The sequence below is a fragment of the Passer montanus genome, unplaced genomic scaffold (assembly GCF_014805655.1).
Source record: "Passer montanus isolate IOZ18808 unplaced genomic scaffold, ASM1480565v1 scaffold1, whole genome shotgun sequence".
Lineage (NCBI taxonomy): Eukaryota > Metazoa > Chordata > Aves > Passeriformes > Passeridae > Passer > Passer montanus.
Window position 1 is genome coordinate 1,815,134 of NW_024356504.1, and position 14,077 is coordinate 1,829,210.

The 14,077-nt window shown below is 37.8% G+C and overlaps 1 protein-coding gene across 4 annotated transcripts in view; it reads left to right on the forward strand.

Annotated features, from left to right (window-relative positions):
• AOX1 (aldehyde oxidase 1) overlaps positions 1 to 14,077 on the forward strand; it is a 38,890-nt gene that overhangs the window by 1,686 nt on the left and 23,127 nt on the right. For all 4 annotated transcript variants that reach the window (XR_005626396.1, XM_039697995.1, XM_039697978.1 and 1 more), the window contains exons 3-16: positions 393 to 489; positions 2,689 to 2,797; positions 3,329 to 3,455; positions 4,336 to 4,397; positions 5,005 to 5,085; positions 5,903 to 5,983; positions 7,034 to 7,178; positions 7,348 to 7,440; positions 9,160 to 9,311; positions 9,550 to 9,643; positions 10,332 to 10,441; positions 11,264 to 11,448; positions 12,576 to 12,738; positions 13,569 to 13,661. Coding sequence is in view for 3 of the 4 variants with exons in the window: in XM_039697995.1 (XP_039553929.1) it covers positions 393 to 489; positions 2,689 to 2,797; positions 3,329 to 3,455; positions 4,336 to 4,397; positions 5,005 to 5,085; positions 5,903 to 5,983; positions 7,034 to 7,178; positions 7,348 to 7,440; positions 9,160 to 9,311; positions 9,550 to 9,643; positions 10,332 to 10,441; positions 11,264 to 11,448; positions 12,576 to 12,738; positions 13,569 to 13,661 (1,592 nt within the window). In the remaining variant the exon portion in view is untranslated. The remainder of the gene's footprint in view (positions 1 to 392; positions 490 to 2,688; positions 2,798 to 3,328; positions 3,456 to 4,335; positions 4,398 to 5,004; positions 5,086 to 5,902; positions 5,984 to 7,033; positions 7,179 to 7,347; positions 7,441 to 9,159; positions 9,312 to 9,549; positions 9,644 to 10,331; positions 10,442 to 11,263; positions 11,449 to 12,575; positions 12,739 to 13,568; positions 13,662 to 14,077) is intronic.

Here is a 14,077-nt window from a genome sequence, read left to right on the forward strand (position 1 = left end):
CTTTCTGGGAGAAACTGGGAAATTTGTTTTAGTGTTCTGCTGGAATTCCAGATATATAGCTGGTTTGCCCATTACATATTTCATCTTTTCAATTTTTTGCTTGGAGAAGTATTTTTCACTTTTCTTTTCTGTCCAAATTTACTCCTCTTCCAAAATAAATTATAATCAAATTTTCTTGAGAAGAGGATTTTGATCATGTAATTCCTTAGCTCCCATCTTGCTTTCACTGAAAATTTTATTCCAATATAGAAAGGAGTCCAGTACATATGCTGGTACCAAACAAATTTTATGTTCCTTGGGGGTTTAGGAAAAAAGGTGGTCTCAAGCCTTTGAGTGAAATAAAGCCCAGAATGGAACCAGATAATTATTTTCCCTAATGACTGCATTTTCAGTCTTTCTTACAGGAACTAAGTATGGTTGTGGAGGAGGTGGCTGTGGTGCTTGCACAGTGATGATATCAACTTATGATCCAGCTTCAAAGAAGATACGGTATCCTCAACAGAATATTTTGAAACCTGCAGAAAATTTTATGGTTGTTTATACCATTTCCAGATATGAAACCTTAAAAACAGAGTTGTAGAACTTGTACTTAATAGTAAAAGTATCTAGAGGAAGGGTCACTTTAATCCAAAAAGAGAATGCTGTAAAAATTGCTGTTGATTCAACTGTATTGTGAATTTGCTGAACTATCATATTCAAATGCTTGATTTATTTATAAATATTCATAGCCCCTGCAAGAGGTTGTAGAAGGCATTAAGACCCTTTAACTTGACCACTGGAGTGTGGCTCCTGCCTGCAGATCTGTATGGTGATTTAAGTCCAGCTGGTAACAGGACCATGTTCACTCACTCACTCCCCACTGCGGGATGGGACAGAGAAGCAGAATGGTAAAGGAGAAAACTCATGGGTTGAGAAAACAGTTTAATAGATAAAGCAAAAGCTGCTTGTGCAAATAAAGCAAAGTAGGCAATTTATTCACTACTTCCCATCCTCAGGCAGATTTCCAGCCACCGCTGGGACACCATCATCTGTGATGGTTACTTGGGAAGACAAGCACAATCACTCCAGAACTTCCACCCTTCTTCTTCCCTTGGCTCTATATGCTGCACATGATGCCATGTGACATGGAATATGACTTCGGTCATTTTGGGTCAGCTGTGTCCCCTCCCACTTTCTTGTGTCCCAGTCTCCTCATTGGTGGGGTGGGGTGAGAGGCAGAAAAGACCTTGACTCTGTAAGCCCTGATCTGCAGTGACTAAACATACCTGTGTTACCAGCACGTGTCCCTCAGCCTCCTCATTGGTGGGGTGGCGTGAGAGGCCCACCAATGGGTGGGCCTCTTGACTCTGTAAGCCCTGATCTGCAGTGACTAAACATACCTGTGTTACCAGCACCATTTCCAGCACAAATCCAGAGCACAGCTTCACACTGGCTACTATGAAGAAAGTTAACTCTTTCCCAGCCAAAACCAGCATACAGTCATACAACTGCTGGGAAGGTGGGGGAGGCAGAAGTGTGAGTCTTACCAGCCCTTAAAACTGAGCTCCATCCATTCCACCCCACCCACAGAAATAAAGATTTTGAAACTCAAACCCGGAGTTTGAGTCATTAAGCTAAAAACTGGAATAAATTGCTTTTAAGGTAAGAAAACTCCAATCAAATTGTTACATGGTTACCTGTCATTGTACACTGAAGTGTTTATTGGGTGGAGAAAAAAACATTCCAGTTGTCATTTTGTACAGTTGCATTATATTGGAATGCAGCATAAATGAAATTTTTTGAAGTTAATGAAACAGCTAAAATTAAAGCAAACTCTTGGAAAAAAAAACCCAAACCCCACCACATTTCAACTGTATTAAAAATCCAAATATTTTAAATGAAATTATTAAATGCTTTGAAGACTTTTCATTTTGGTGTGTTGTTCTGTAGGCACACAGTTTGTGGTGATTGGGTACAGCTGTGTGGGTCAGGTGAGCAGCACTGACAGCAATGAGCTGTGGAGTGCCCGGGGCACTGACCAACCACCACAGGGAGCAGAGGGCACACAGGTGCAATGCATCAACAGGAGGGGATAAAAGGCTGGGCTAAAGAACAAAGAGGGCAGACACTTGCAGCCTTCTGAAGTGATGTGATTCTCTATGGTCAGATGCCTGAAGCCTTCTGAAGTGGTATGGCATTACTCTGTATGAGTTGAAGCTTTCTGGAATTGTGTGATGATATTCTGTGTATTGTGGCCTTCTCAACTGCAACATATGCTGTGGCTTATGCTGCAACATTGTTCCTGTTTAGGAACAGTGATATTTATTTTACATCAGAATTTACTTTGGATCAGAATTTTGATTATGAATTTGCAGCAGTAGTTCTTTACTTCCTTCCAATGACTATGCCAATCTCCCTGTTTTCCTCCATTAAAATACAGTTGACAGATTCCTTGTGGGCAAGAGAGACAATAGGGCAATTAGAAAAGACTGAGGTATTAAGGAAGATGTAAATTCCATGGAATTGTCCTCATAGATATGCTTTTATATGAGGACAAGAGGCATAGCTAGAAAGTGATCCCTTCTCATTCCACATATTAATAGTGGCTGCTTTGTAAGTATGAACTATGTCTTGATTGACTGAAAAATAATACTCAGACTTATTTATTAAAATATATTCATGTTCTTTATTCTCCTTTATGTTCCAAAGACACTATTCAGCCAATGCATGTTTGCTTCCCATTTGCTCCTTGTATGGTGCAGCAGTGACTACAGTGGAAGGTATTGGAAGTACAAAAACCAGGATTCATCCAGTTCAGGTGAGAGTGCAGTTTCACTGTATAGGAAGATTACTGATTTCTTTTTAGGATGGAATAGCTTTAGTGGCTTTTAGGGCATAGGAATTCCATAAGATTGTTGTTTTCCCTGCTAAGTGACAACAGAGGGCAACATTGTTTTCTGGTGGTTGATTGATCAAGGCTGAGGATGGATCTTACTTTAATATTGACAGTCTGACCAAGTAGTTGGTATGTGATGATTGTTGGAGTGGGTCAGGCTTTGCTTTCTTTGGGCTAATGACACATATTGAACAATGTCCCTTTGGCTCATGTTTTAGTATAAGTGCAAAAATACAGAAGTCTCCTGAAAGCTAATTAGCTTCTTTAGTAAGATGTGCATGAACATCACACCCAAAATAATTATTTTCATTTTATATTGCTTTAAGTGTTTTACTTTAAAAGTCTGATTTATTGCAAAGGCAGCATTTTGTATGGCATCTCCCATTTAAGAGAGCATACATTAGACTGGAGATGAGTGCCAGAAGGAGTGTTGTTTGTGGTATTTCATTTCAGGAAAGACTTGCCAAGTGCCATGGTTCCCAGTGCGGTTTCTGCACACCTGGAATGGTGATGTCCATATACACTTTACTACGAAACCACCCGGAACCAACTTCAGAGCAGATGATTGCAGCTCTGGGTGGTAAGTATTGCCACTTTTTAGTTGGCAGGTGTGTTCCTGAAGCATTTCTTCAGGTGCTTTGTCTATGTGAATGCCTGTCTGTGTGAGTATACATGTGTGCACGCATGGATGATGTACTCTTACAAACTGTGCTTTCTGAAAGAGTTGCTACTGGATGGAGACCTTGTATTCCCTGTCATTCTTTTCTCCTGGAAAATGAAACACGGAGCTGTGGATTGTTTCATGTGTTCTAAACATCCCCATATGTGTCTGTGGAAGTGCTTAAAATCAGATGTGCAAGAATTATGTCATACTGGAGAAGCAGCTGTATCTGAGCATCTCCAAGGTCCCTTTATATCTGGTGCTGAGAATGTAATAAGCCTTGCAGGACAGGCCCTTTGCAATAGGATTAAAACAGATAAGGCAGAGAGATGCAAACTATCTTCAGTAAGGGAGAGTGTGAGCATTTATTGTAGGTAAAGTAGCCTTCTGTCATCTTTTGTGCTCTAGAGTCCCAGTGGAGCCAAAGATATTCCCTTTTGCTATGTGGTGAGCTTCAAGGTGTAATGTTAGCTTCTTTCACCTCTAGAAAAAAGTCAGGGGGAAAGAGAACAACATTTTGTGTGGGTAAAAAATACTGTACAATCTCTTATTCTCCTGCATACTGAGGTGTAGCCAGCATTCACTCTAGTGCAGATCTCAACTATTTCATACTCCCCTTGAAACACAACATTTTTCATCAGGAGCTGCAGGGTCCGAAGTCTTGTGACACTGTTCTATTTTCTCTTTTTGAGAGCTAACACTTCTCCTTGAGCTTCAAAAACACAAGACTCTTATAAAGACATGACATTCTAAAGCCACATTAAAGCAAAGCTTTTTCTGACTGATTTCCTTCCTTCAGGGAACTTGTGCCGCTGTACTGGATACAGGCCAATCCTAGATGCCTGTAAAACCTTCTGTAAGGTAAGAAGTAGTGGCAGCAGGAGTGCTAGACTGGGGCCATCAGTGTATATGCATCTACAAGCCATCAAGGTTTTCACTGAGATCATCCCTTCCCTCTGTTTAAAGATGTCATTCTGAGTAAATGGCCTAACCCATTAGAAAAACTGATCAACACAAGTGAACATGGTGTCTAGCCTGGATTATGAAGAATAATCTGAAGTAACTCCCTGTGGTTTACTGTGAGTTAGTACTGGCATGAATAAAAGCAGAATTTCAGTCCAGATTCTTAGAATTTATCATGCAATGCAATGTGTCAGAAACCTTCTGAGGAGAAATGGGAATGAACAGCTGGTAAAGAAAACAATACCCACCATCTACATCTGCTCTCACAATGTCAAAAGAATTCTACGTAGTAGGAATTATTTTGTATTAAGGATGTCAACATTTGATGACTTAAAATTATTTTTTAATAGCACTCCTTTAACACTTAATCCTTCTAATTTGGCTTGTTATTAAATTTCATCTAGAACTTTATTGAAATACAGAGTCACTGTTATCTTATGAGCTTTAACTCATTGATAATTGCCATTCTGGGCAGTAGTTCACTAATGGGATTTTCCTATTTTAGGAATCCATTTGTTGTCAAAGGAAAGCAAATGGAAAATGTTGCTTGGATCAGGAAGATGATTTATTTGACAATGAAGAGAAGGTAAAGTTTTAAATATATTACTGACCATACTTCAGTATAAAACTTAGAATATTGCATGTAGTATTTGATAAATATGATATTTTATTATTCCTCACAAGAAATTTAGAAATATTTTGAAAAATTGAGGATTCTGTGTGTATATTTGTATGAGGGGTCTCTGATGTGTCAGATAGTTCATATAAGGTAGTTTGGATCTCCAGAGCTGAGATATGAACAGCTCTTCAGGTTCAGTAATATTAATGGTCTGAGCTCTACCAATACAGTGAGAATTACGTTGTGAAAGACATTAGGGCGTATGTGAAATTTGCTCAAATCAATGATCAGTGATGCTCTAAGTACTGGTCTCTTAGGAAAACTGCTGACCTGAGTCTGAAGAATTGATGCACTCTTAAAAACTAGAGCTATGATTGTGATTTTCTGTGAAACCTCTTATCCATACAAATATTTCACCTTGTTCTTAATTTTCTTTCAGTAATATCTCATCTACTTCTTTGGATTTTGAGTACTTTAGGTTGGCATGAAACTAATTTGTTGTAGTAGAGCTACAGGAAGCCTGTACTTAGTCCTTCAGTTTCTTGCTTCTGCACTGTCATTTGTGTTAGCAGTAAAATTTAAGAAAATATTATGAACACTTCTTTCACCTCAGCACCTCCAAATGATGCATGGTGATTTAACAACAAATCCAAATGATAATGAAATTACTATTTTTTTACTGACTTCAGTGGCAATCTATTGGTTTGGCTTTGCTTTTGCTTTTATTGTTATTATATGAAATGAATAACGAGAGAAAATTCTTGGTCTTTGCCTTCTTTTTAAGGTGTCCACCAGCCTGTTTTCAACAGATGAATTCCAGCCCTTAGATCCCACCCAGGAGCTTATATTCCCTCCAGAACTAATGGTACCTTTTGCTGCCTATAGACTATTCTCATGCTCTGTTCAGAATTAATTTTTAAGTTCTGCGTAGCAGTAATTCATCAGATGAAATGTCAAAACATTTTAATGTTATTATACTCCTTTTTGGTTTTTTGCCCAGTAAGCTTATTGAATATTCACATAGCAAAAAAAGTCATATCAGGAAAATGAAGTTGCAGAGTTAGGTGAGAAGATAAAGAAGCAACCCTAACTGTGTTTTCAGTCTAGCAGCTGAAGATACAAATACTTCACAGCAAACTGAATACCAAACAATTTTTAACATTGGAAAACAATTTTGTGGCTTAATAGTTGTGTTAGTCTGTTCTCAGATAGCCACCCAGGTCAGAGAGTGTTTAGCCCTGGTGATTAAGGCATGCCAAATATAAAACAGTTGGAATGGAAAGTGTTAGGCATCCTTAATTATTGACAGCAGTATTTGGTCTAGAAAACAAAAGCTGTATGTTTTGCTTTATTATCAGTTAGACATTCAAAGCCAGATTATCTGTAGTTAGCTGACTGCTTCTGGAGAAAGGTTAGTAACTGCAGGACAGGAGTTTGTGACTGTGTGTTTGTACCAGCACTGGTTCACAAGCTATTTCCAAGTGATCAGAGAACAGTGGTAGAACGGCCAGAGACACTGAAATGCATGTGCACCAGGGCCATTGGTGCTCTCCAAGAAAGTAAGTGGGCAAATACCTCCCCAACAGTATTTGCCCCCAAGTGGGCAAATACCCTCTAACAGTTTTAGCAACTGCAGGATCTATCCCTACATCTTTTCCTAGGGTAATGTTTATTATCATTCTTGTTTATTAGCCCATTGGAATTACTTGAAGACATTTCACCCTCACAGTCTCGACTTTCACCACTGTGCAAGCATTAGCCACCATAACATTTCTGTCCCCTTTTTGTCCAATTTTAAAGGATTATGTAGAACTGCTGTTGTTTAAGAACATTTTTGGCTTTCAATCTAGTGTCTGTTCAATCTCACTTCTGTCTATATGTCTAAATATTTAAATCTGCCATGTTTCTCCGTCAGAGAATGGCAGAAAATCAACCAAAAAGATCTCTGGTTTTTCATGGGGAGCGAGTAACGTGGATTTCTCCTGTAAGCTTGGATGAACTGCTGGATCTGAAAGCCACCCACCCTAAAGCACCTCTTGTGGTTGGGAACACCAGCTTGGGTATGTGTGTGATCAGAACAGCTCCTGTTGCTTTAGTTCCAGAGTGCATGAGAGGAGTGGGGCTACGTTTGGTGTTCTTTTTGCATCTTCATCTTTAAGCTTGCATTCCAGTATGTGGGAGTTGTTGTAATGGAAAAGCCTTTTGTCCAAGTCTGTTCCTATCTTGTAGGACCTGACATGAAATTCAGAGGTGTGTTCCATCCAGTTCTTATTGCTCCTGCAAGGATCCCAGATCTGAATGTGCTGAAATACACAAATGATGGTCAGTAGACTTTACTTTTTTCCGAAATAAAAGATGTCTTTGCAGTAAGGAATGCTGCACCATTCCAGAGTGCTGAGCAACTCATTCCTAAGCATGCTTGGCTCTTTCCCAGGTCAAGGGGACTGTTGCCAGCAGCACAGTGCAGGATGACTTTGTCTTCATGAGGCAGTGCAGAGCTGAGCAGCAATATTATCTTGGGCCTTAGTGAGAGGATGGTTATTCTGGTGATACTGGTTCTGGTGATCAGTCATGCAGGATTTGCTTTGTAACTGCTGTACCAGGCTCTGCTGAAGAGCAGAGAGAGACCCGTACAAAACCACTGGGAGAGTTAGCATGTGGCATGCTTGGTTACATTAGAAAAAAGGCTGTGATTAAACTGGCATTGCTGATGTGCATTAACTAATCTTGTTCTCAATCATAGCAGCATTAATTATAATAGGTTTAAAATTTTATACCTCAACTTACATGTTTATAATAAGCATGGAGGTTTTTTAGTTAGACTAGGTTTTGGGTTTTAAATAATTTCTGGTGGAATGGAAATACAACTAGAATTAGGTTTCAACTTCCTATAATAGTCTAAAGTAATTGAATAAAAACTGCCTTGTACAAGCTTATAGCCAAAGTTTTAAGGAAAGTCCTATCTGATGAAATTACTTGCTATATGCCTGAAGCCACTTTTTTTCAAGTGGTAAACTGTGTTTGATAATTCTGTCTTTGCATTTAGAATATCTGTTTTATTTCTGATCAGTCATCCAGTTTTATTCAAAGACTAGTTTGTTCTTAGCTGAAAAGTAGCTAGGAATTGAAAAGAAGCTGGGAGAATGCTTACTCCTTCTTTAAAGTGTGTAAATAAAACCTAGGTATTTGAAGGTGAGACTTAGTAGTTCTAAAACAAGAGATATGCAGTTTAGTTTGCCAGCCAGAAATAGCATTTCCTCTCTTTAATCAGATTTAAATGCAAAATCTGTTTTGATTAATTTTTTCTTTTAAATACATAAAATTTAATATTGCTTTAATTAAAATTCATTACATTTATTTTTATTTTCATTTATACATTTAATTGAATCCCAGTATTCGTTGAAAACATTCATTTATTATGTAAAAATTATTTTTAATAGAAGGGAACTGTGTACCTTTAACTGAAGGGAACTAATTTACAAAAAAATTAGCAGTATAATCTTACAAAAAAAACCTTCTCAAATAAATGCATATAAGTTCTCTTTCTAATGGGAAAAATGATACTGTCTTCATTGTTAGGACCATTTGGGTTTTTGCTGCCAATGCTACCTTACTCACATTTTAGAAGAATAACTGGAATGTACATATGCAAAGCAAGATCAAATTAGGATGAAAGTCATGTTTAAAAATAGGAAGAGTCTGTTGAAAGCATTTTGAAGCTGACTCACCTTTGTGTGAAATGTCTCCTAAACGTTTACTTAGTCAAAGCAAGGTGCAAGGGAAGCAGTTGTGATGTGCAGCTGGAAGCAGAGAAGGGATTTCCCTTTCAGCAGAAGAGGTGAGGTATTAGTTCTATTTCAACATTTCTAGGGATTTTACCCCTGAAATGAAAGGTTCCAGTTCCTTTAAAATGCAAAGGCCCCTCTCCTTTTATCTGCCTTTGCTCACATGAGCTGTCCTAACTCTGCAGTCTGAAGACACTTTAAAACCCAGGCAGTAAAGCAATGCACACATTGTACTTTCATAATCTTTTGGTTACAGGATTAACTCTGGGAGCTGCCTGCAGCCTCTCTCTGGTGAAAGACATCTTGACAGATGCAATTGCCGAGGTCCCTGAAGAGAAGACAAGGGTTTTCTGTGCTGTCTTGCAGCAACTGAGAACTCTGGGCGGAGAACAGATAAGAAATGTTGCTGTATGTTGGGAATTAGTTGCAATTACAGTTTGAAAAAATTTGTAACAAATGTGAAATTGGTCCTCACCACATGTAGAACTTGCATTTTTTAGTTTTGCCATGAATTTTCTATCAATACCTCTTTTTATGGCTTTCAATATGTATAAATGTGCATATAGTTTGCATGTCATATGGTCATTTACCTTTCTCTGTAATCATCATATTTTTATGTTAACATAAACTACTTTGTTTTTTCAAGTCATTTGGTGGAAACATCATAAGTAGAAAATCAACCTCAGACTTGAATCCTGTTCTGGCAGCCAGCAACTGCATGCTCAGTCTCGCTTCAAGAGGTAGGAGGACATAGCCTGTCTCTGTAACATTTAAGTGTTTAAAGGGCTCTTATTAGAGATTTAGGTTCCTTGCAGAATTTTGCTATCATTCCTTCTGAAAATTTTAACTTTCATAATATACATATAGAATAAAAAATATGGTTACTTTCAGAATAAAATATCAAAAAGAGAAAAGATAAAGCAATAGCATTTATTTCTGGACTCCTGGAAATGTTCAGAATCTCAGAGGAAAAGTAAACAAAGAAAAGAAGAAATGAACCCAAAACCTAAACAATAAAAGCCCCACCCTCCTAATATTTTTTTTACTTTTGCAGCAGTTCTTTACCACTCAGTTTACACTCATTTTGTATGTTTTAGAATGAAAAGTAGTTATGACAGCAGCTGCAGAGATCTGGAATAGATTGACAGGAGTGAGGGTGGGATCATTATGGCAGTATTGGAAGGGAGGATTACAGAATGAGAATGACCTCTGGATACTTTTTTAGGCATCTGGCATTATGATGTTATGGAAGATGGAACAACCATTTAAATTTATAGAACATATCACTGATAGTTTTTTATATAAGCTCTATAGTAGTTATTTATTCAGGAAGGCAGCAGGTATTTCTTGCCTATTAAAATACTGTTGATATTCTGTTAATTGCATGATTGTATGGAATTTTCTGGATTTGGATTGGTTTTTTTTTAGGACAAAGGCGACAGATTCCTGTGAGTGATATTTTTGCAGATGGAGTTGGTAACAATACCATTACACCAGAAGAGATCTTAATCTCTATCCATATTCCCTATTCTAGGAAGGTAAATGATTCGTTTGTTTAGATTTGCTTTATGCAGAGTTAAAGACTATAAAATAAAGAACAAGAAGGGGCATAATCCATTTGTTTAAACTAGCACTGTTATTGCTCACTTTTTGAATTCCTTACATTTATTCACTTCAGTGCCATACTATCTCCCAGTTTCAGCCAAAAAACACAACTCAGCAGGTAGCTGGCAATGCTACATAAAGAGTAATATTCAGAGAAAAGTTTGCCCTAGAATGATGAGGGCAATATCCTATGGAAAGAGGTCTTGGACAAGTTGCCATTGTGCTCACCAAAGCAGGCTGCTCACCTCTGATACAGCTGCCATCAAACAGATAAAGCATTGTCGTCTCCTGAGGATTTTTCTTTAAGATGGTATAAGATGGGATGTGTGTGTGGTGGTTCCATAAATGTTGCTGAACTGAATAATAGTCTTTAACTGATACTGGGTTTGCAAGAGTGAATATGGGATCTTAGAAGAGAATTATGGGTTATATTATCTGAATACTGAAGTTTGGCAATATTTTGAAGCCTCTAAACTTATGGTCTTGTTATAAATACAGCTCCACAAAATCCCTGTCTTCAGTTATTTACCATGAAAAATCATGTGAACTGTGTAGGTGATGGAGGATTGGGTATGAGCTGCTGGAAGATCAAAGATGGTAAAGCTACTGAAAGGTCAAGGGAAGAAAGTGCATGGTCTTGAATACTCAGGACATTGAATTTGTGCTCTTCATTTTCTGTTCTCTTGCTTCCCATGTAATAACAAGTTCTGCTTTCAGATACTTACGTGTCTGTACTTCTGTGTGATCTTGCTCAGGGCGAGTATGTCTCTGCATTTCGACAAGCACCAAGGCGGGAAAATGCTCTTCCGATAACCAATGCTGGGATGAGGGTCCTTTTTGAAGAAGGTACAGACATCATAAAGGATCTAAGCATTTTCTATGGAGGTGCTGTCTCAACGACAGTCTGTGCAAAACAAACCTGTTGGACACTTATTGGAAGGTAAAATTTCTTTGTCTTGCATGTCTCTGAACAAATGGGCTTTGAAAGCTTGGCTTCATGTTCCTTGGGACATGAAAATACAGAAAGATTTCATTTGCCTGACTTATGCCTTGTGTGTTCAAGTGAATGATCAAGCCTCAATGGTGACTTTTCAGGATTGTTACTTTTTGGAGTTTGCACGTGAAGTGCAACTCCATTGTAAATTATGCAGAGAGATAAGAGATAAGATAAGCTGTGAGATGAGTGGGTGAGGTATACATCAGTCAGTTGTGCACCTAAACCCAAGGATGGGTAAATGCCTCTCTATCCCATACCTTTGATAATCCTCTCATCAGTGTTCTTGAGTCCCTCAGCTTGTCTCTAAAAAATACAAAGTTTGAGAACTTTAGATGTGCCCAATAAGGTTAGAAGCACAAGTCTTCACCTTTTCAGTATCTCTTCATCTACAAGGTCCCAATAATCTCTGGAATTAGTCCCTGACTTTCCCTCCCAGTTTATAGCACCTTTCCAAGTTTTGGCGGAAAAAACTTGCAAATTCAAGCAGCAGAGAAACAACACTAAATGAAGCCCCAGTGGCCTTTTTTGCTATTTAATATGCAATGGTTTCATTAGTTGAAGTGCTCGCTATTTTTTGATGCTTAACATGATTACATTTAGTCTAACAGACTTAATATTTTGATATCTGCAGTCGTGTAACTATGGAGAATTAACAGTGTTGAGATACTTGAAGACAGCACTTTCAGAAAATATAGCAGCTAATTATGTCCCTTGAAAATATCTAGATTTTGTATCTTTACTCCTCTTCAAATATAGGGATAGTATCTGCAATATGGTGAGAATCAGTAAGACTGCTAAAGCAGCTTTAAAGCTGTAATGGGGTTCGTTTAATTATGTATTTATTTTAAAATGCTGGCATAGCGCTTAATGCAGTTTACTTATGGGAGCTTAGCTCTGTGAGCAACATTGATCTACACCATTTTAAAAATTGCAGACATTATTAGAATCAATATTTTGACTTCATTGTGAGCAGGATTATGTCTATGGTCGATGGTACACATATATTACTGCAATCGGTATTTATTTTTTATTAGTCCTGGTCTGATTGTATCTATTATTCTTCCTAACAGACACTGGAATGAACAAATGTTGGATGAAGCATGCAAACTAGTTCTTAAAGAAATTGCTCTTCCAGGCTCAGCTGGTGATGAAAATGTAGACTATAAGAAAACTTTGATGGTCAGTTTCTTCTACAGATTTTTCCTGGAAGTATCACAGTCATTGAAGACAATGGTAAATTAGTTCATAAAATCATGGAATATACTGAGTTACAGGAGACCCATCAGGAGCATGGAGTCCCACTCCTGGCCCTGCACAGGACACCACAGGAGTCCCCAAAGTGACTGATGGAGAGATGCCCATTTAACTTTTAGATGCTCGGATATCTTTACCTTGGACATAAGGCTTTAAAAGACATTTGAGCAATATTTATACAACAGCATGCCAGTAGCAAGCTCCCAGACCCAAAGACAATATACAAGAGATCTTACTCTGTCTATCATTCAAAACACAAATAGATGAAATAGAAATAAAGGCTTTGGAAAAAAACTGTAGATATTAAACCAACCCTCCTTCTCCCTTCTGTATGAGCTGTTGACTGGGAGATGAGCACACTAAAGCTTCACTTGCCAAGTCATTCTAGGTGTAATTTACTTTTTAAATGTTTGTCTTAAATATGTTCTTACAGAGAAAAATATCCCTTTTACATTTTTTTCTGTGTTACCTTGAGCTCTTTCCTCTAAATCGCCCTTACTAGGTAATTGTTTAGTACCAGGAGTTATTCTGAGCCATTTTTGATCAGACCTCAAAATAAAACTCTTCTGTCTGTCCCTACTTTGTTACTTACTTTAAAAAGCATATTTGTTGAAACAATATATCTTTAAATATTATTTAGTGGCACCTAACACCTCTACATTGTTTTCAGATTGTTGTTTTAGGACCTTTCTAGTTTGAGCCTGGAAAGCATTTCCTGTATAAAGATTTTGTGCTTGATTTTGGTTGTTGGCTTTTCTAATTGTAATGTTCAAAATGTGAATTTTAGCAGTAATTAATTTCCTTTTCAGGATCCTTGCCATTATCCTGGCATACCTGTAGAATATGGGAGTGTTTTACAAGATTTCAAAACCAGAATGCCCCAGAGTATCCAAATATATCAGGCAAGTGATTTCATTCTGACACTGTTTTGTGCTTTATAAGACTAGGTAAAAAGTCACAGTTCAGGCATGAGCTTTGGTGTGAAGGTCAGGTTCAGATTTTCCAAAGGACTGGGAGCAAAAGGCTTTTAGTGGTAGATTTTAACTGTGTCTTGTTTGGAGAATCCTTGTTTGTAAAAATAGATTCTGGGGTATACTCACTTCTTCTAGGCAGTTCTTTGAAGATAAATATGCTAAGCAAACTCAATTTTCAGACTGCTTAAAATAGGTTTATTGCAGTGTGCAAGCCAGTTAGAAAGAAATGAAAAAAAACCCACAAAATTGAAAAGCCCAGGGTATAGTGTATATACACTGTAGCATAGCTATAGTATTGTTGTCTCAAGATCCTCAGGGGGCTCTTAGGCCTTACTGTAGATTTA